A 19,709-nucleotide genomic window follows, 5' to 3' on the forward strand; every position below is an offset into this window, starting at 1 on the left:
TCCGTCTTGGGTGGCCCTGCACGGTATAGCTCATAGCTTCACTGAACTACACAAGCCCCCTTGCCACAACAAGGCAGCGATCCTTGAAGGGGGTTTTATTGCTTTGTTGTTGTTATGTGCGAAGTCGTGTCCGACCCATCGCGACCCCATGGACAATGATCCTCCAGGCCTTCCTGTCCTCTACCATTCCCCGGAGTCCATTTAAGTTTGCACCTACTGCTTCAGTGACTCCATCCATCCACCTCATTCTCTGTCGTCCCCTTCTTCTTTTGCCCTCGATCCCTCCCAGCATTAGGCTCTTCTCCAGGGAGTCCTTCCTTCTCATGAGGTGGCCAAAATATTTGAGTTTCATCTTCAGGATCTGGCCTTCTAAAGAGCAGTCAGGGCTGATCTCCTCTAGGACTGACCGGTTTGTTCGCCTTGCAGTCCAAGGGACTCGCAAGAGTCTTCTCCAGCACCAGAGTTCAAAAGCCTCAATTCTTTGACGCTCGGCCTTCCTTATGGTCCAACTTTCGCAGCCATACATTGCGACTGGGAATACCATAGCCTTGACTAAACGCACTTTTGTTGGCAGGGTGATGTCTCTGCTTTTTAGGATGCTGTCTAGATTTGCCATAGCTTTCCTCCCCAGGAGCAAGCGTCTTTTAATTTCTTTGCTGCAGTCCCCATCTGCAGTGATCTTGGAGCCCAGGAAAATAAAATCTGTCACTATCTCCATTTTTTCCCCTTCTATTTGCCAGGAATTGAGAGGGCCGGATGCCATGATCTTTGTTTTCTTGATGTTGAGTTTCAAGCCAACTTTGGCACTCTCCTCCTTCACCCGCATCAACAGGCTCTTTAGTTCCTCTTCACTTTCTGCCATTAGAGTGGTATCATCTGCATATCTGAGGTTGTTGATATTTCTCCCTGCAATCTTGATCCCAATTTGTGACTCCTCTAATCCCGCATTTCTCATGATGTGCTCTGCATACAAGTTAAATAGGCAAGGCGACAGTATACAGCCTTGCCGAACTCCTTTCTCAATTTTGAACCAGTCAGTGATTCCATGTTCAGTTCTCACTGTTGCTTCTTGACCTGCATATAAATTTCTCAAGAGACAAATAAGATGCTCTGGTATTCCCATCTCTTTAAGAACTTGCCACAATTTGTTGTGCTCCACACAATCAAAGGCTTTAGCATAGTCAATGAAGCAGAAGTAGACGTTCTTCTGGTACTCCCTAGCTTTCTCCATGATCCAGCGTATGTTGGCAATTTGATCTCTAGTTCCTCTGCCTCTTCGAAATCCTGCCTGTACTTCTGGAAGTTCTCGGTCCACATATTGCTGGAGCCTAGCTTGTAGGATTTTGAGCATAACTTTGCTAGCATGAGAAATTAGTGCGATGGTGCGGTAGTTTGAACATTCTTTGGCATTGCCCTTCTTTGGGATTGGAATGTAAACTGACCTTTTCCAATCCTGTGGCCATTGTTGAGTTTTCCAAATTTGCTGGCATATTGAGTGTAGTACTTTTACTGCATCGTCCTTTAAGATTTTGAATAGTTCAACTGGAATGCTGTCACTACCACTAGCTTTATTGTTGCTCAGACTTCCTAAGGCCCATTTGACTTCACATTCCAGGATGTCTGGCTCCAGGTCAGTAACTACCCCATTGTGGTCATCAGGGATGTTAAGCTCGCTCTTGTATAGTTCTTCTGTATAATTTTGCCACCTTTGTTTGATCTCTTCTGCTTCTGTGAGGTCCCTACCATTTTGGTCCCTTATCATACCCATCTTTGCATGAAACGTTCTCTTCATATCTCCAATTTTCTTGAAAAGATCTCTGGTCCTCCCCATTCTATTGTTTTCTTCTATTTGTTTGCACTGTTCATTTAAGAAGGCATTCTTATCTCTTCTAGCTTTTCTCTGGAATTCTGCATTCAATTGGGTGTATCTTTCTCTTTCTCCCTTGCCTTTCACTTCCCTTCTCTCCTTAGCTATTTGTAAAGCTTCCTCAGACAGCCATTTTGATTTCTTGCATTTCTTTTTCTTTGGGATGGTTTTAGTTGCTACCTCTTGTACAATGTTGCAAACCTCCGTCCATAGTTCTTCAGGCACTCTGTCTATCAGATCTAATTCCTTAAATCTATTTGTCACCTCCACTGTGTATTCGTCAGGGATATGATTTAGTTCATACCTGAGTGGCCTAGTGCTTTTCCCTACTTTCTTCAATTTAAGCCTAAATTTTGCAACAAGAAGCTCATGATCTGAACCACAATCAGCTCCTGGTCTTGTTTTTATTGACTGGATAGAACTTTTCCATCTTTGGCTGCAGAGCACATAGTCAATCTGATTTCTGTGTTGACCGTCTGGTGATGTCCATGTGTAGAGTCGTCTCTTGGGTTGCTGGAAAAGAGTGTTTGCTATGACCATTGTATTCTCTTGACAAAATTCTACCAGCCTGTGCCCTGCTTCATTTTGTACTCCAAGGCCAAACTTGCCTGTTATCCCGGTTATCTTTTGGCTTCCTACTTTAGCATTCCAATCCCCCATGATGATAAGCACATCATTTTTGGGCGTTGCTTCTAGAAGGTGTTGTAGGGCTTCATAGAACTGATCAACTTCATCCTCTTCAGCAGCAGTGGTTGGGGCGTAGACCTGGATCACTGTGATGTTGAATGGTTTGCCTTGGATTCGAACTGAGATCATTCTGTCATTTTGGGGATTGTATCCCAAGACTGCTTTTCCTACTCTCTTATTGATTATGAATGCTACTCCATTTCTTCTGCGAGATTCTTGTCCACAGTAGTATACCTGATGGTCATCTGAATTAAATTCACCCATTCCTGTCCATTTTAGTTCACTGATTCCTAAAATGTCGATGTTCAGTCTTCTCATTTCTTGTTTAACCACGTCCAGCTTGCCTTGATTTTTATTGCTTAGTTCACCAATTAAAACTCTCATAATGAATCAGTGAAAAATTCTTGAAACTTAACAGCAGTTTAGCCTGACTCTTGGTCCTTCTAATTGATGGTAATTTTAGATGGGCAGTTCTGTTATGACCTCACCTGTATGGCCTGGATAGCCCAATCTCATCTGATCTGGGGAGTTGTGGGGTTGACCCTCCTTAGTATTTGGATGGGAGACCACCAAGGAATTCCAGACAGAGGAAGGCAACGGCAGACCACCTTGGAATGCCCCTTGCCTTGAAACTGTGCAGGGTTGCACAATTTGATGGCAACTTGGCCTTTTCCACATGCAAAGTTGTGTTGCCACAGCGTGGCCCATGGACACCTTGAACATGAACCAAATGCATTCAAGCCGAGGCTCTTGTGAGTCGTCACGCATCTGTAGCAGTTGTTTAAGATGAATTTTGTTCGTATTTGGACATGTTTTATTTCCTCATGAGATTGATGTATTTACACTCCATATGGCGAAACCAGCTTCTTCCATGACAGTAATTCTAGAGAGATAGCTGTGATTGGCAGGGGCTCTCAAGCACGGAAAAGATTTTCCCAGCCACGGCATCTAGAGATCTTGGAACGAGTAATGCTGGGGGCTGATCCTGTCTTCTGCAGAGACAGCTGGGCCTTGACCACTAACTCCAAGCCCATCACTATAAGACAGAATGCATGAAGCTGCTTTAGGAAGCTCTCTGGCCATTGGTCTATCAAGGTCAGTGTTGTTGGCTCCAAGAGGAAGCATCTCTCTGGGATCTCAGGGGATGGTCTTTCACATCCCCCGCTGCATATTTAAAGTGCTGTCAAGTTGGACAACTTATGGCATCCCCAGGATGGGTCTTTCAAGGCCGAGTGAGAAGCAGAGGTGGTTGGCCATGGCCTTCCTCTGCAGAGACCTCCTTGGTGGTCTCCCTTCCAAGTCCCAGTCTGGCTTTGCTTGTGAGATCTGAGAAGATCAAGCTCTCCTGGGCTGCCTTTCCTCCCTACATCCTTTTGCCACTTGATCTTTTTATCTGGAGTTGTTGCCGAATGAACCTGGGTTCTTCCGCCTGCCAGCCAGATGCTCTACCACTGAGCCACGACCTTTCACCAGAGAGATTTTGACTATGAGCCCCAGTTCAGATTAAGTGACGAGGATAATCCAAGCGGTGTCTTGGTCCAGCCGACCTTGACTTCACCTTTCCCTGGACAAGAGCACGGCCAAGGGCTCTCCTTCCAAGGCCCCTTTCCTGCCTGCCCCAGTTCCTCCTTGCCACCAGCCCGTTCTTTTTCTGGACACCAGTGGTTAAACACGGAAGTATTATCAAAGCCGAATGTTGGATGGCCAAATCCCCGTTCCCCTAAAACCTAAATGGATCGCTAATGCTGCAAAGCGCACTAATCCCCCGAGAAGCGACTCCTGCCAAGAGGACAGCAAATGTGAGCACAAAATGAGCACCCTCTGCTAAGCTGGCTGGGCGTTCAATGCCAGAGGCCCAGAGACATGCCCCCCTCCACCACCTTATGTCAGATACGGGGCAGAGGAAGCAAGGAGGACCGTGGGGAGAGGTGTCAGCAGAGGTGAATCAAGATATTCCAAGGCGGGTTTCATAGCCACAGGAAGCAGAGAACCAAAGGACAGGTGAAAGTCTGTGCGGGGATATTTATAAACACAGCTGAATGTCATGCAGTGACTTCTAGCTTTTGAAACTTTCCTTTCTATGGGATACTTTCAGTGCCATCCTGTGCAGAGTGACTCCAGTCTAAGTCCTCGTAGGATGGTGCTGTAAGCCTTGGGTTTGAAACGTGAAGAGGCTAGAGCTGCCAACCTCCTGGCGGCTCCTGGAGACGGCCTGCGATTACAACTGAGCTCCAGATGTCAAGACCAGTTTCACTGGAGAAAACAGCTGTCTTGGAAGGAGGGTTGTATCACAATGTGATGATGGAACCAGTCAACTTTTACTTTGTAATCCCTGTCCCACCTCGCCCACCCCCTTTTCAGGCTGGTTGCCAACTCCAGGAGGGCAAGAGTAGAGGGAGAAGATCTGGGGAATCCACTGTACAATAAAAAGTCCAGTCTTATAAATATTCTTTATCTGTCTTCTTTATTTGAAACGTAATATATAGGAACGCCAAAATGAGGTCCCGAGTATCAAACGCCCGCTTTGAAATTCTTCATCAATGATGTCCTTAAATGACAAATATAGATGCATAAATACAGGTACCTATTCCCCCAACCTCGCTTTGGTGGATTACCTGGACCTTCTGTCTTTATTCTCAGCTTTATTGGCTCGGCGGGATTTCTTTTGGACTGGCTCCAGGAGGGCGGCAAAACGAAATGAAGCACCGCGGTATAATAATGATTCTTAATTACCAAAAGAGAACATGGGTATATGACAACTCTGTGTGCGTGCGCACATCTCTCAGTGTGGACGCTGGCTCGTGACATCTTCGGACACAAACAATTTAGTCATTTTTTAAAGGGCCGCAAGATTCCTTGTGATGGTGCATACATGGAACAGGATGAGGCCCATACCCACCAGAGGGCATTTAGGGGCAATGCTCCCTTAGAAGTGGATTAGTCCCCTCCCCCCCGAATATCCAGCTTTCATTCAAAATGTAGGTCTATAGCTTCCTTAGGAAGATATAAGCTGTTTTTCATCCCATTTGATGTTGGCACTGTGCCTGAGAAGTGTAGTCTTTGCCAACAGAGTTTCTTCTCATTTGTCCTTCCTTCCCTTCTTTCCTTCCTTCCCTTCTCCATTTATTTCCTTCCTTCCTTCCTTCCTTCCTTCCTTCCTTCCTCCATTCTCCCCTTCCTTCCTTCCTTCCTTCCTTCCTTCCTTCCTTCCTTCCTTCCTTCCTTCCTTCCTTCCTTCCTTCCTTCCTTCCTTCCTCCATTCTCCCCTTCCTTCCTTCCTTCCTTCCTTCCTTCCTTCCTTCCTTCCTTCCTTCCTTCCTTCCTTCCTTCCTCCATTCTCCCCTTCCTTCCTTCCTTCCTTCCTTCCTTCCTTCCTTCCTTCCTTCCTTCCTTCCTTCCTTCCTTCCTTCCTTCCTTCCTTCCTTCCTTCCTTCCTTCCTTCCTTCCTTCCTTCCTTCCTTCCCTCCCTCCCTCTTTCTCTCTTTCTCTCTCTCTCTTTCTCTCTCTCTCTCTCCCTCCCTCCCTCCCTCCCTCCCTCCCTCTCTCTTTCTCTCTCTCCCCCTCCCTCCCTCACTCCCTCACTTACTTACTAACTTCTTTTATGTCAGCAGCATGAAGTACGAGCAGTGGGCAAAAAATGTTAGGTTCAGACATTACTTTAGCGTGGCCACCTCATTTTTCAGGAGGGGATTTACCTCAGAAGCTGGGGCCCTGGGAAGGGGGCATCAAGAGAAAAATTGCCGGCCAGACTCAAATTCCGTATTTTTTTCTGCTCACTGATGAATTGCAAGGTATCTCGCATGCCTTAAGGAACGTGTGCCTCCGAGCATGTACAGAATGCTTTTCGCACACCAATAAATATTTGTGAGGAAGCCTCCGTTCAGAATCTAGGGCTAAAGGTTTGAAGGGGCAGATTTAAATCCCAGAATCTCTTACTTCAAAAAACAAACAAACAAGTACTACATGTACAACTAAAGTATTTGAGAACAACCTAACTAAACAGGAGACAAAGAGAAGCTCTGAACCGAACGCTAAGACCTCAATAATTGTATTCTGGGACATGCACAAAGTTCCTTTCCCTCACTGCACAGTAACTACACTCACCTACTACCTGGCATCATGGCAGGTTCTTGGCTGTGGCAGATCAGCTGCTTGGCATGCAAAAGGTCCCAGGTTCAATCCCCAGAATCTCCAGTCGAAAGGACCAAGAAGTAAGTGGCATTGAAAGATCTTAGCTTGATGGGACACCGGAGAGCCACTGCCCAGTCTGAGTAGACAATACTGACTTTGGTGGACCCTTCAATAGCCTCTGGCAGGGAATGGGGGGTAGGGTGGCCAGATCCAGGCTAGGAAATTCCTGGAGATTTGGGGATGGAGCCTGGAGGAGGCAGGAACCTCAGTGGAGAACAATGCCAAAGCGTCCACCCTGCAGTTTTCTTCAGGAGAACTATACTCTGTAGTCTTCAGGTGAACTGCAATTCCGGGAGATCCCCACGTACTACCTGGAGGCTGGCATCCCTGCCTGTTGTTCATCACCTAAGACCACTCCAGTCCTCCTTTTTTCCTCCCTGGAAGAAGGTTGTGGCTCCATCTGAGAGCAAAAGGACCCAGGTTCAATCCCAGTTCTCTTCCGTTCAAAGAACCAAGCATCAGGTGACATGAAGGACCTCTGCCTGACACCACAAAGAGCTCCTGCCCGGCAGAGTAGACAAGCTGACCATGATGGTTCAGCGGTCTGAATAAGCATAGGGCAGCTTCATGTGTTCAGGTGCACCCACCCTGCAAAGAGGATTTTATGTCATGTTAATTAAGCCTTAAGCATTATGTCACCTTGGTTCTGACTCTGATTCCAGATATCCACAATCCAGACTCTACTGCAGGGCTGGCCAAACCGTGGGTAATTGTAGACCATGGATGTGTGGAAAGCCACAGTTTGGCCGCCCCTACCCTACTGCAATATTTATTGCAGGCATCCCCAACACGGTGCCTGAGAGCGCCATGATGCCTGCGGATGTCTTTCTTGGCACCTAGAGGTTGGCAACAATAGTTCCACATGGTGCCAACAAATTTTTCAGAGCAGAACCAACCTGGTTCTAAAAGGAAGTACCTTGGGAGACAGACTGTGGGAGGCTGTTCCGGACGGAGCTGGCAGAAGGCGCAAGCAGGAAGAAATGCCGAGCGTGGATGAGCTTGTGTGGAATGAAGAGGGCGAGAAGGAATGGAAAGGGGAAATGCCCTTTGGGAGAACCAACGAAAGCAATATGCCAGGTTCTCTTTTGTTTAGTGTAGTACACTGGCTAGAATATTAGACTAGGATCCAGGAGAATCTAAAAAAACCCAGAGCACAAATCACACAGTACCTTTTATTTTATTTATTTTATTTTCGTGCTGCCCAGTCACAGCTGACTTATGTTAACTCTGTAGGGTTTTATTTATTATATTTATATACTGCTCTCCCCGAAGGCCGCGTATGGCCTTGAAGGTAATGACCGCGTATGGCCTTGAAGGTAATTACCAGAACCTTTAGTCTGATCCAGAATTCAACTGGTAACCACTGCAGTTGGTGGAGAATGGGCCGGATGTGAGACCTCCACGATGTTGCTGTGAGGATCCTGGCTGCTGCATTTTGAACGAGCTATAGTTTCTGGGTCAGGGCTAAGGGCAGGCCTGCGTAGAGCGAGTTACAAAAGTCCAGTCTAGAGGTGACCGTTGCATGGATTATTGTGGCTAGGTGTTCCGGGGCCAGGTAGGGCACTAGTAGTTTGGCTTGGTGGAGATGATAGAATGCCAGCCGCGCTACCTTTGTGATCTGGGCTTCCATTGTGAGGGAAGCGTCCAGAATCACGCCTAGGTTCCTGGCGGAATGAGCCGTAGAGAGCTGTACACCATCCAGGGCAGGCAGATGCGCTTCCTCGCATGGGCCCTTCCTACCCAGCCACAGGACCTCCGTCTTTGAAGGCTTGAGCTTCAGACGACTCTGCTTGAGCCATCTCATCACTGCTTCCAGGCAGCTGGCTAATGCTTCTGGGGAGAGTCAGGGCGGCCATCCATCAGGAGGAAGAGCTGGGTGTCATCTGCATATTGATGGCAACCCAGCCCAAACTTCCGTACCAGTTGTGCGAGAGAGCGCATGAAGATGTTGAATAGGATAGGAGAGAGGACCGCTCCTTGTGGGACTCCACAAGTAAGTTGCCGGCGGTCTGATGTTTTCTCTCCTATTGCAACCCTCTGTCCACGATCCTGGAGGAGGAAGATCAGCCATTGAAGGGCTGTCTCTTGTATTCCAGCATCGATGAGGCAGCAAGCTAGAAGCTCATGATCGACTGTGTCAAACGCTGCTGAGAGGTTTAATAATATCAGCAGTGCCGACCCGCCTCGGTCCAACTGGCGACGGAGGTTGTCCGTCATTTAGAGATGGTTTGCCTTTTCCTGTCACCACATCATAACTCTAATATTCCAGAGTGATCTCCCATTCAAATAGTAGCCAAGTAGAGCTGTAAGCTCTGCTACCACCAACCGGCTAATGATCCCTAGCCCTTAAGAACCCTAAATAAAGAAGTCCACCTGGCCCCAACCAGGGCCAGAGCTTTCTCCATTCTGGCCCCCACCTGGTGGAATGAGCTCCCAGAGGAGATCAGGGCCCTGACGGAGCTAAAACAGTTCCACAGGGCCTGCAAAAGGGAGCTCTTCTGTCAGGCATTTGGTTGAGACCAGAAATAACCAACAACATCTGTAGCGCCCCTTCTCCCTCCCTCCCAGAAATCCATCAAGACGTTCTGCCCCTTGACCTGTTGCTCTGTTACCACTGTTAGAATTATCAGTTAGTAGTATCAATGTTATGGTTATATGTTATGGATGGTTTCTTATATTGTTTCTACGTTCTATGTAAGCCACCCTGAGCCTCCGGGAAGGGCAGTATATAAATATAATAAATAAATAAGGTCACCCAGCTTAGCTTCTGAGAGCTGACAAGATCAAGCTGCCCTGGGCAGAGTGGTCCTTTTCTTAGGAGCAACCGAATGACACAGAACTGTGTCTAAGCTTTCAAGGGCTCCAGAACTCTTAGCTGAGCTGGATGTTATTTTTCTTTAAAAAAAACATTAACTGTAGGAAAAGGAAGAAGCTTCAGGGCGTGATGTCACATCCTGAGGTAATCTTGCTTGTCATTTCAGATGCAGAGATGATCACCTTGATTTTCATGAGCAAGAGGCCATACCATTATCACCTTCCACAGAAAACACAGAGACCCTGGGTCACCGGGGTGGCCAAACTGTGACTCTCCAGAAGTCCTGGACTACAATTCCCATGAGCCCCTGCCAGCAGGTAGGTGAAGCTGAGATATTACTGCTCAGTCAGAACGGCTCTAATAGGACTATGACTAGCCCAAGGTCACCCAGCTGGCGGCATGTGGGGGAGCGGGGAATCGAACCCAGCTTGCCAGATCAGAAGCCATCGTTCCTATCTACAACACCAAGCTGGCTCTAACACCACTGGCCTTTGAACAAGGCTCTCCAAAGAAGTGCATCTTTAGATGAACTCAGAAGCAGTGAGTCTTTAGATGAATGGGTTGGCCATTCCATACCAACAGTCTTGCTACTGAAATTTGGATTTGGATTTGAAAAGCGCTGGCTGAGGAGGGATGGATCAGTCTAAGTAAGAGAGTAGCAAAGAAGGGCTCAGTTGGGTCCATTGGGATATGTGTAGGGTTGCCAGTTTTCTAGGTGGTGACAGGAGATCTCCCCAAACTACAACTGGTCTACAGGTGACAGAGATCAGTTCTCCTGGAGAAAACGGCTGCTTTGGAGGGGGGACTTTTGGGCAGGGGTAGTCAACCTGTGATCCTCCAGATGTCCATGGACTACAGTTCCCATGAGCCCCTGCCAGCAAACGCTGGCAGGGGCTCATGGGAACTGTAGTCCATGGACATCTGGAGGACCACAGGTTGACTACCCCTGCTCTAGGGCATTGTATTCCACTAAGCTCCTCCCCAAACCCCAGGACATATCAAGCTCCCAAACCATCATATTTTAAATGTGCTAGTGCTTTAAAGGCTTCCAAGTCTAAATTTGGATATGGTTAGAGACTAAACCTAGCACTAACAGGATGCACCCAGTCCCCACACTGGAGACAGGCACCTGTATAGACATTATTTTGCTGTCCCAATGTCTAATAGTGTGTTCCTTGTGTGGGTGATGAAAGCAGAACAACCGGAGACAAAGTAGGGGGTCTCTTCATAAGCAAATGTTACACCTACATGTGTCAAATTAGCTTTGAACCTTAACTAAAAAAACAAAAGTGACATGGTGGAGCCTGGGCATGCTCCAGGAGGAATAGAATGTTGACGGCAGCAAAGAGTAAGTTAAAGGGCAAAGTTAGAAATTAGATCAGTCAAACCCCTGAGAGCTTAAAGAATCCTAGAGGAGAAGGTGTGGACATTTCCACAAGCAGGGACATTTCCAGTTTCCCCCTCTCTAGCAGTTCTTTGTGGGCCTCCAGCTTATATGCATCAATGTGTATAATTCTGGCATCCGTCGTTTTCCAGACATCATCTCTCTCCCCCCCCCCCATGTACCTACAGCCCAGCAATCACACATAATGGGAATGTGCAGTATCCATGATGCTCCCATTTAGGGCTTCCGTCACCTGGGAAGGGGGGGTTGGGTTATCAGATCCAGGTTTGGAAACTCCTGGAGATTTGGGAAACAAAGTTGGGGGACGGCTGGGACACATAATCCACCCTCCAAAGCATCCGTTCTCCCCAGGGGATGAACTGTAATTCTGGATCCCCAGGTCCCACCTGGAGGCTGGCATCCCTTCTCCCAGTACGGACTGCCCCCACGCTGTCTGAACAGGGCTAATGGGTGTTTTCTGCAAGCAGATACAGCTTTGGCACATGCAAACTAGAATCCTGAAAACAACAGCCAACACCTGTGCATACTGACGTTTTCCACACATATGTGTATCGGCCTTGCTCAAACAGTGTGGTGACTGGGATAATTTACGTGAGACTCGCTCTGCGGACATAATGTCCAAAAAGGGCTCAGGTTTTAACCTAAGACGGATATAAAGAGCACTGAAGGCATAACATTTGCCGGTTGAAGTCTGCTTGGGTTTGTTGACTCCGGCCTGATCTTTTAACCTAATGAATGTTTTGTGTAAATACCATTGTTCTCTAGAGCAATTAGGGCTTGTGTTTCCTGCTAACGATCCCCAGGCTGGTGCAGGCTTAATGTATGCTTCCTTCCAGAGGCAGAACTTCAGCAATTCCTAGCACCAACAATTTTGTCTAAATAATTAGTTTCCACTCTTCCATGTTGCGCCTGCAGATGGTCCGCTGTTCCCGGAATGTGTTTCCTGCTCAGAAAGAACCACTGAACTTCAGTTCTGTGCTGAATTTGAGCAGCATAAACTGTGCCCATTAGACTAAAGTTTTTTTTGTGCATAATTTCTTCTGTGCTTGGGAGAAGGGTCAGGAAACCCTGGTGCCTCCCACCCAACTGGAGGAATTCCCACAGAAACCCTGTGCCTCATCTTCAGAAATTGACCTAAATTCTGTTAAGGTATTTTCAGGTCTACTGTTTTAGTCCTAAGAACTGGAAACTCAGCTTTAAAAAAATGCTCTAACCATAGGGATGCCAGCCTCTAGGTGGGACCTGAGGATCTCCCGAAATCCCAGTTTATTCCCAGGCTACATAATTCCTCTGGAGAAAATGGATGTTTTAGGTCAGTGGTTCTCAACCTTCCTAATGCCACGACCCTCATATTATGGTGACCCCCAACCATAAAACTATGCAAGTGTTATTTCACAGAAATTAAACCAAAACTGACCAATGCTGTGAAGATCCATTGTTCAGGATTGTATGTAAATTGGGTTTTATCCTGGGGTTTCTCAGTTCAATTCTGCCTCTTGTCCCACCATGCCGATCTCACTCTTTTCTGCTGCTCCAGAGAGATGAACGCTGTATCTCGATCTACCCCGCAAGGATGTTGTGTGGATAGTGCCCCCCTCGGCCAAGCTGCTTGCCCTGCTGCGACCCCTGTGAAAGGGTCATTTGGCCCCCAAAGGGTCCTGACCACCAGGTTGAGAACCACTGTTTTAGGGGGTAGACTAGGGCATTGTACCCCATTGCAGTCCTGGTCCTGGTCCTCCCCAGGCTCCATCCCCTAATCTCCAGGGGCTTCCTCAGCTGGATCTGGCAACCCTGCCCCCTAGCCCTTGTAGGTGGCCAGTATGAAACCCTAGCTGCCCAGTATGAAATCCAGTGCTTCTTCAGTACTCCCACGTTTACTGGAGAAACCCCTGGCTTTTTGGAACCTTTGCATCTTATCCACCTCACAGTAATCCGGATAATGGTCATGTATCAGAGTTGCACAGAAGAACTTTCTCTGGGATTTTGTATCAGTCTCATTCATTCATTCATTCATTCATTCATTCATTCATTCGATTTTTATACCGCCCTCCTATAGGACTCAGGGCGGTTCACAGAAAACATTGCAGGGGTAATACATAGAACAGTCTGAATGCAAACACGGCCATAATTAACATATCAACAATAATCTAACAGAGGCTACTAGTAGAATGACAACTGAAATAGAAGGACCACCCCCAGAGAAGTCAGGCTGCTTCAGGACATGGAGGGGCTGTTTGAGAGGGGAACGACCAGCGGATGTTATTGGGTCAGTTGGACTCAAGTGAATGCCTGGTGGAGGAGCTCCCTTTTGCAGGCCCTGCGAAATTGTGGGAGTTCAGCCAGGGCCTTGATGTCTTCAGGGAGCTCGTTCCACCAGGTGGGGGCCAGGACAGAGAAAGCTCTGGCCCTGATTGAGGACTGATGTGCTTCTCTGGGACCAGGGATCACTAGCTGGTTGGTGTTGGTGGAGCATAGTGCTTTTTGGGGGATATAGACAGAGAGACAGTCTCTCAGGTACACTTGGAGAACCAAAACCTTAAGCCTGAAGGACAGTGGTGTAATTTGTATTTGTTTTGTGGCTGCACCACTGGAAGATCTTGAAGAGCCCTTGCCTAAGAGTGAGGTTATTTACAGCTGCCCACCTCCAAGTGGGCTCCAGAGATTTCCTGAAATGACAACTGATCTTTAGACAACAGAGATCAGTTCCCCTGGAGAAAATGGCTGCTTTGGAAGATGGTCTCTATGGTGTTAAACTCGTGAGCTTCTTCCCCTCCTGACCCCCTCCCATACTCGGACTCCAGCTCCAAAATCTCCAGTAGCTTCCCATCCCTCCCAGAGTTGGCATCCGTATTTCCCACGATGCCTGGAAATGCAAATCAAGATTCCGAGGCAGCGGGGTTCACCTGGAGCTTTTAGCAACTGTGCTTCATCCCAGTTTCCTCCCCTGGCCTACATGCTTGGGGGACCTCCCTCGCGGTTTCCGTGGGAAGGCACCAGATTTGTGGCACCGAAGCCAGCCATCTCGAAAGCACAAAGCCATAAACCAACCGGGCTCCGTCCATTACAGGTTGTGCCCGCTGCCTGTAATGAAACAGACTCAATAAAAGGTGCTTAAATGCAGATTTGCACATTAAAGGCCTGCTGTGCTGGGAGGGTACCGAGCAGTGAAGAAGGCAGATGGGTCAGCAGAGAGAGGAGGGGAATAAAACACGGATGCTGGAAGCAAAGGAGGAATGAAACTCAGGAGGGATGCTAGGAAGAAGGACGGGGAAGGCAGTGGCGGGGAAGAATACGGATGCTTGCTGCCAATAAAGTGTCTCTCTGTGTGTGTGTGTGTGGGGGGGGAACCCAGAAGGGCTATTTCTGTGGTGGCAAAGGATGTCACAGAACAGCAAAATCTGCAAGAATTTTTAGAAGGGTTTGGTCAAACAGCAAGCTTTGGGACAGGACTATTCCCTATTCCGCCGGCATTTAAATCACCCCATTAAACTAACCTTCCTTATACCGATCCACAGAAAACTACACACACTTCACCAACAAGTCGCCCTTTAAATTCATCACAAGAGAGGCTGGCTGCATTGTTGCTCTCACTCCCCCCCTCCCGATACGCTACAGTTCTGTGATATTTCCCCATCCATTTGCTAGGAGTTAATGTAATATGGAGTGTTCCCTGAACAGGGTGATTTAAATGACAATGCGTTCGACTGTGCAGATTTTTATCCTTGCCAAAAACGCTCTCTCCACAAATGCCTAGGGCATTTAATTCCTGGATAAATCTTTTTAAGAATTATGTGCTACTCCCCTCCACCCCATGTCGCTAGGACGAATCACCCATATAGAGCCTCAGGCTAGGCAGAGAACAGTCTGATAGCCCCGCTGAGAGGGACCAGATTGTTGCAAGGAAGTTTTAATTAGGGAAGCAGGTTTTTTTTTATTTCATAAGGGGTCAGTTCAGCACTACGGAGAGCAGCCCATTATGTGTCTGTGCAGAACTGTCACATTGATACTTTAAAACAGTGATCCCCAACCTTTTTATCACCGGGGACCACTCAACGCTTGACAGTTTTACTGAGGCCCGGTGTGGGGGGGGGGTAGTTTACTCCTCTGCTCTCAACCTCTGCCCTAACGCTCTCTGATCACGATGGTAATGTTTAAACGTCCCTTCAAAATAAGATACAGACACGCCACAACAATGAACATGAGGAACATTTTATTTTCATGGAAATTTTAACTCATGACAATGACAAATCAATGGGGACCCTGAGCTTGTTTCTCTGCAATGAGAGAGTCCCATCTGGGAGTGATGGGAGACAAGGACACCCAAAGTGTGTTGTAAAGGGCCGGGGGGGATGAAGTAAAGGGGGGGAGAAGGCGTCCTTCGCAGCCCACCTCCAATTAGTCGACAGACCACATGTGGTCCACGGCCCACAGGTTGGGGATCACTACTTTAAAATAATTAAGCCAATATATATATATATATATATTGAGATATATTTGGATACTTTGCATTAGTGTGGGATCCCCTCCATTCATATTGTTTGCCACCTTCTAGTCTCCATTGTATCACAGGAGTGCATTTAAATATTAGGCCACTGAAGAAGACCCCAAGCGGGGCTGAAACGCATTTGGTTTCCCCAATGGGTGGGAGTTAATTAAATTTTTAAGCAGAGGCTGGATCGCCATCTGACAGGGAGGATGATTCTGTGAAGGTTCGAGGGGGTGGTAGGTTACAATGGATGAGCGATAGGGCTGTGTCCTGCACAGTGCAGGGGGTTGGACTAGATGACCCAGGAGGTCCCTTCCAACTATGATTCTATGCTTATTTAGTCATTTGCCCATGTCTCAAAATGTTTTGGACAGAGCATGATATACCTTGGTGCTTTAAAGTTGTATACGTGCACATGTATTGTACTAAATATTTGCATTTTGATTCTTTGTATTTATACCTATTCCGCCGCTGCTCAACCTTTTAGATAAACCCCTGATGTAACACATACTGATTGCACTAGCAGACGACATCAGTTTTTACCCTGTTCAACTCTGGAGTTTAACTAGACATGATATAAGAGGTATTACACAGGCTATAATACAAAATAGTTACCGCAGGAGGCCAAGCTAGCTGTACAACGCCTGCCACAGCTTACCTTCCTCGGTCACATGGTGAAGATCCTTGTGCTGTGGTGGCCGCTGATGCCAAAGGACAGTTTTTTAAAAATCTGCACAGCCAATCAGAAGCCTCACTGGCCCAATACCCTACTTGGCTCTGCCCATGTTGGGGACTCCCTCCAGCAAGCCCTATGCCTGATGCCTCCAGCCATCCGCAGGGCAGCATCTGATGCGGATACAGATTACACTCCCCCAAATCAAATATGGAATCCCAGGTGAGAACAGAGCCTGTGTCTATAGGATTTGTTCCTGCTGTAATCTTAAGCCACTGAATAGCACTGGAAGTAGTACTGTTGCATTAGAGGGGCAGGAAAGTAAGATACCCTTCGCACTCTCCCCTCGCTGCCTTGGGAACAAGCACCAGTATCTTCCCCCTCCCCACCCTTAAAATCTAATACCATTATGCATGTCAACAGAAAGCAGAGTTGAGGTCTGCCACAGACGCATGGATTTCACAGGACCGCTTTAAAGTTCATCAACAAGGTAATACGATCCAGGGATTCAGAAGCATCTTTCCGAGTCAGTTTCCAAAAGCAGCCTTTAAAGATTTCCAAGTTCTGAAGAACTACTGGAGTTTTAACGGCACAATATCATGGCGGCTGACCCTCTCCTCACTTCTGCTGCCCCCCGTATGGGGCTGCTTCAGTTCCACTCATCCCTGCTAGAAATTACTCTGTCTACTTCTCCTTTCTTTGTTTTGTCTTTTCCTTTTCACTTCTTGGTTACGTACAGCAAGGCGCAAGCTAATGCTGCTTTAGGAAATGTTTAATGGAAGCTGTGGGTGTCTTCTCTGCTGCCTTTTCGTACTTCTTACCCTCCACATCTTGTTCTTGAAATGGCGGAAGAGAGCAACGCGGTTTATACGCAACTCTCTTCTGCCTGTCAATCAAGCCAGGCAGCCAATCCCCTTTCTTCAAGCTTTAAAGGTCCCACTATGCCTGCTATTTTTTTCATAGATGCATCTAATCATAGATGCATAGCACTTTTTGAATGCTACCCCTTCTTGAATCACCAGTATTGTTAATTTTAAAAATTAATCTTGTTCCCGAAATTAATCTCGTTCCCCCCCTTTAGAGGGGCATGCTTTGTGCTACAAAATTTGGAAAAATTTATTTCTGGCATTGCCTGAATGCTTGTCCACCTATTTGTTGCTCCAGGATTCCAGATATTTTTAAAAACATGTTCCCATCCCTAGGAGAGGAGAGTGGGATGATGCAGGTGACTTTTGCGCATTTTGGCCACCAGAACTTCCCTCCGCTGGTGGCCTGCTGGTGGCTCTCCATTAGGTAGCGCTACATAGGTTGGTGAATCCACCTTTTGGGATTCCCCAACTAGCACTTTAAAATGGAGGATGGAGCTGGCGGTTTACTGTCTAGATGCTGCTCGTTGGTGACGTCATAAGGAGGGGCCGGAATATAACGACAACGAACGGTAAGCATTTCATTATTTTTCACGGGTGCGGAAATCCCCTTAGTAATTTATTCAGGAGAGTGTGAACGGCATCACAAGACTTCTGTGTTGCCAAAGACAAATGCAAAGGAAATATTTTATAGAGGCAAAGCCCACCCACTCCTTTCTATACATAATTCAGTTGTACACAGAACAATTCTTATCTTCAGTGGGTAATACAGTTTACAATTGACACTTCCAGACAGGAAGGAAACAGCCAAAACAGCGCATGATAGGGAGCCAGATGGCCCAAAGTATGGGAACAGAAGGTGGAGAGGGCATGAGCAAAACAATTTTAGGGCAAGCCCCCGCAGGGAGTTCTGGGACTTTGGTCAAGCAAATCATGGCAGGAGTCGGAGGGGAGCAGGAGGGGAGAACCTGAGGGATTGTGGGAAGCTACCACAGTTTGCAGTGCCTTTCTTACCTTGGTGCTGTTGAGATCGCACTGATGTGTGTTTGCAAACCATCCCTGTCCACTGGCGCACTGGTTTATGTCAATGTTCCGGATTTTAACATCCATTCTCACGACCCCTCTGGAACAGATAACACAAGGAGTTAAGCATAAGTATTTGAAGGGGAGGAGGGAAACATGTTGGAAACCCAGTCTTCTACAGAACTGATGCTAGGAAGGACAGCCTCCTGGTGGGACTGGGGCTTCCCCTGGAATTACGCCTCATCTCCAGGCAACAGAGATCACTGTCTCTTGGAGGGGAGGAACAGCAGGATATAATGCCATGGTCTACTTTCTAAAGCAGACATTTTCTCCAGAGGAACTGATCTCTGCAGCCTAACGATTGGTTGTAATTCTGGGAGCTATCCAGCCACTTCTTGGAGGTTACAAGCACGAAGAAAAAGGAATGGCCAAGCAGTTGTAGAATAAAGTTACGCTTCCAACAGCTCATATGAGACCCTACAGGAGTTTGAATAGAATGCACGGGGTTCTCCAGTCCATTTCTGAGCCTGTGACCAAATTGATATCTTGAAGGATTTATATGAAAACATGTAGGAAATACTATTATTTGCAATAAACAGAGGAGCAAAGCCGATGTCGAAAGCTTTTGTGAAGAAAACTAGTCTAACTGCGCATCTTGTTTTGGCTGAGCTCCTATTTGAATAAAAGAATAAATTTGGGCTGATCCTGCACTGAGCAGGGGATTGGACTAGATGGCCTGTATGGCCCTTCCAACTCTGTGATTCTGGGAACATTTAAGACCGCTTGGTTCCTTTTTCTTCGTACTTCTATTTGTGGGTTCGGCACGTCTTCAGTTTTGGCACTTCCTGGAGGCTGGTGGCCCTACAGAATCCCCTTCCGCACTATGGGCCCTGGGGCGTTTGGGAAATAAATTCTTCACAGCTGCTTTCTGGTTGTGGGGGATGTGAGTCGAGTGGAAGACACCCTGGCCAAATTTGTGCGCACGTGTTGGGTTGGCTGCACCTTAGAACTGATGCAGATGTTAGTGTGATCAGCTGCTGAGCATAAAACCCCATGACGGCAGCCTGCTCATGTGAGCAACGTAACATCTGGACCCGGGACATTTCAAACCCTTCCGAGGTGTGATTAGAAAAATTTGTAGCGCGTATCTTTCTGCTCACAATGGAAGGAGCCACTGCAATTTCCTTCCTCCAGACACAGGGGTAGTCAAACTGTGGCCCTCCAGATGTCCATGGACTACAATTCCCATGGGAATTGTAGTCCATGGACATCTGGAGGGCCGCAGTTTGACTACCCCTGCTCCAGAAGTTAATTTGCACAGAAAAACCAAGCGGAGTGTCTTCCGCATAGAAGCCCTTATGGATTTATTGAGATTCTCTCTTTTTTTAAAGTGTGACTTTTCCACCCTTGCTGGGATTTCAACCTCACTGATTAAGAGAGATGGGAGAGAGAATAGGAGATTGCCTCAGGCCGCCCAGTGAGTTAATAGCTGGTGTGAAATGTGAATCAAGGAGGCATTTCCCTGTTGTTTTTTTCCCTGTCAGCTACTGTGAATTCCACTCACTCACTCTTTACCTCTCTTTCGAGCACCATACCTGTCTTTCCCTACTGTTTCGCAGCAACTAAAAGCATTTGTCTACCACAAGCCTTCCCAGAAGAAGCCTAGCAACAAGAACAGGTTTGAGGGATAGACCCC

The 19,709-nt window shown here is 47.3% G+C and overlaps 1 protein-coding gene across 1 annotated transcript in view; it reads right to left on the reverse strand.

The window, feature by feature from the left end:
• GPR179 (G protein-coupled receptor 179) overlaps window positions 1-19,709 on the reverse strand; it is a 52,157-nt gene that overhangs the window by 22,613 nt on the left and 9,835 nt on the right. Inside the window, exon 2 of the mRNA XM_077314384.1 lies at window positions 18,005-18,113. Coding sequence (XP_077170499.1) covers window positions 18,005-18,113 — 109 coding nt within the window. The remainder of the gene's footprint in view (window positions 1-18,004; window positions 18,114-19,709) is intronic.

The sequence above is a fragment of the Paroedura picta genome, chromosome 16 (genome assembly GCF_049243985.1).
Source record: "Paroedura picta isolate Pp20150507F chromosome 16, Ppicta_v3.0, whole genome shotgun sequence".
Taxonomy (NCBI): domain Eukaryota; kingdom Metazoa; phylum Chordata; class Lepidosauria; order Squamata; family Gekkonidae; genus Paroedura; species Paroedura picta.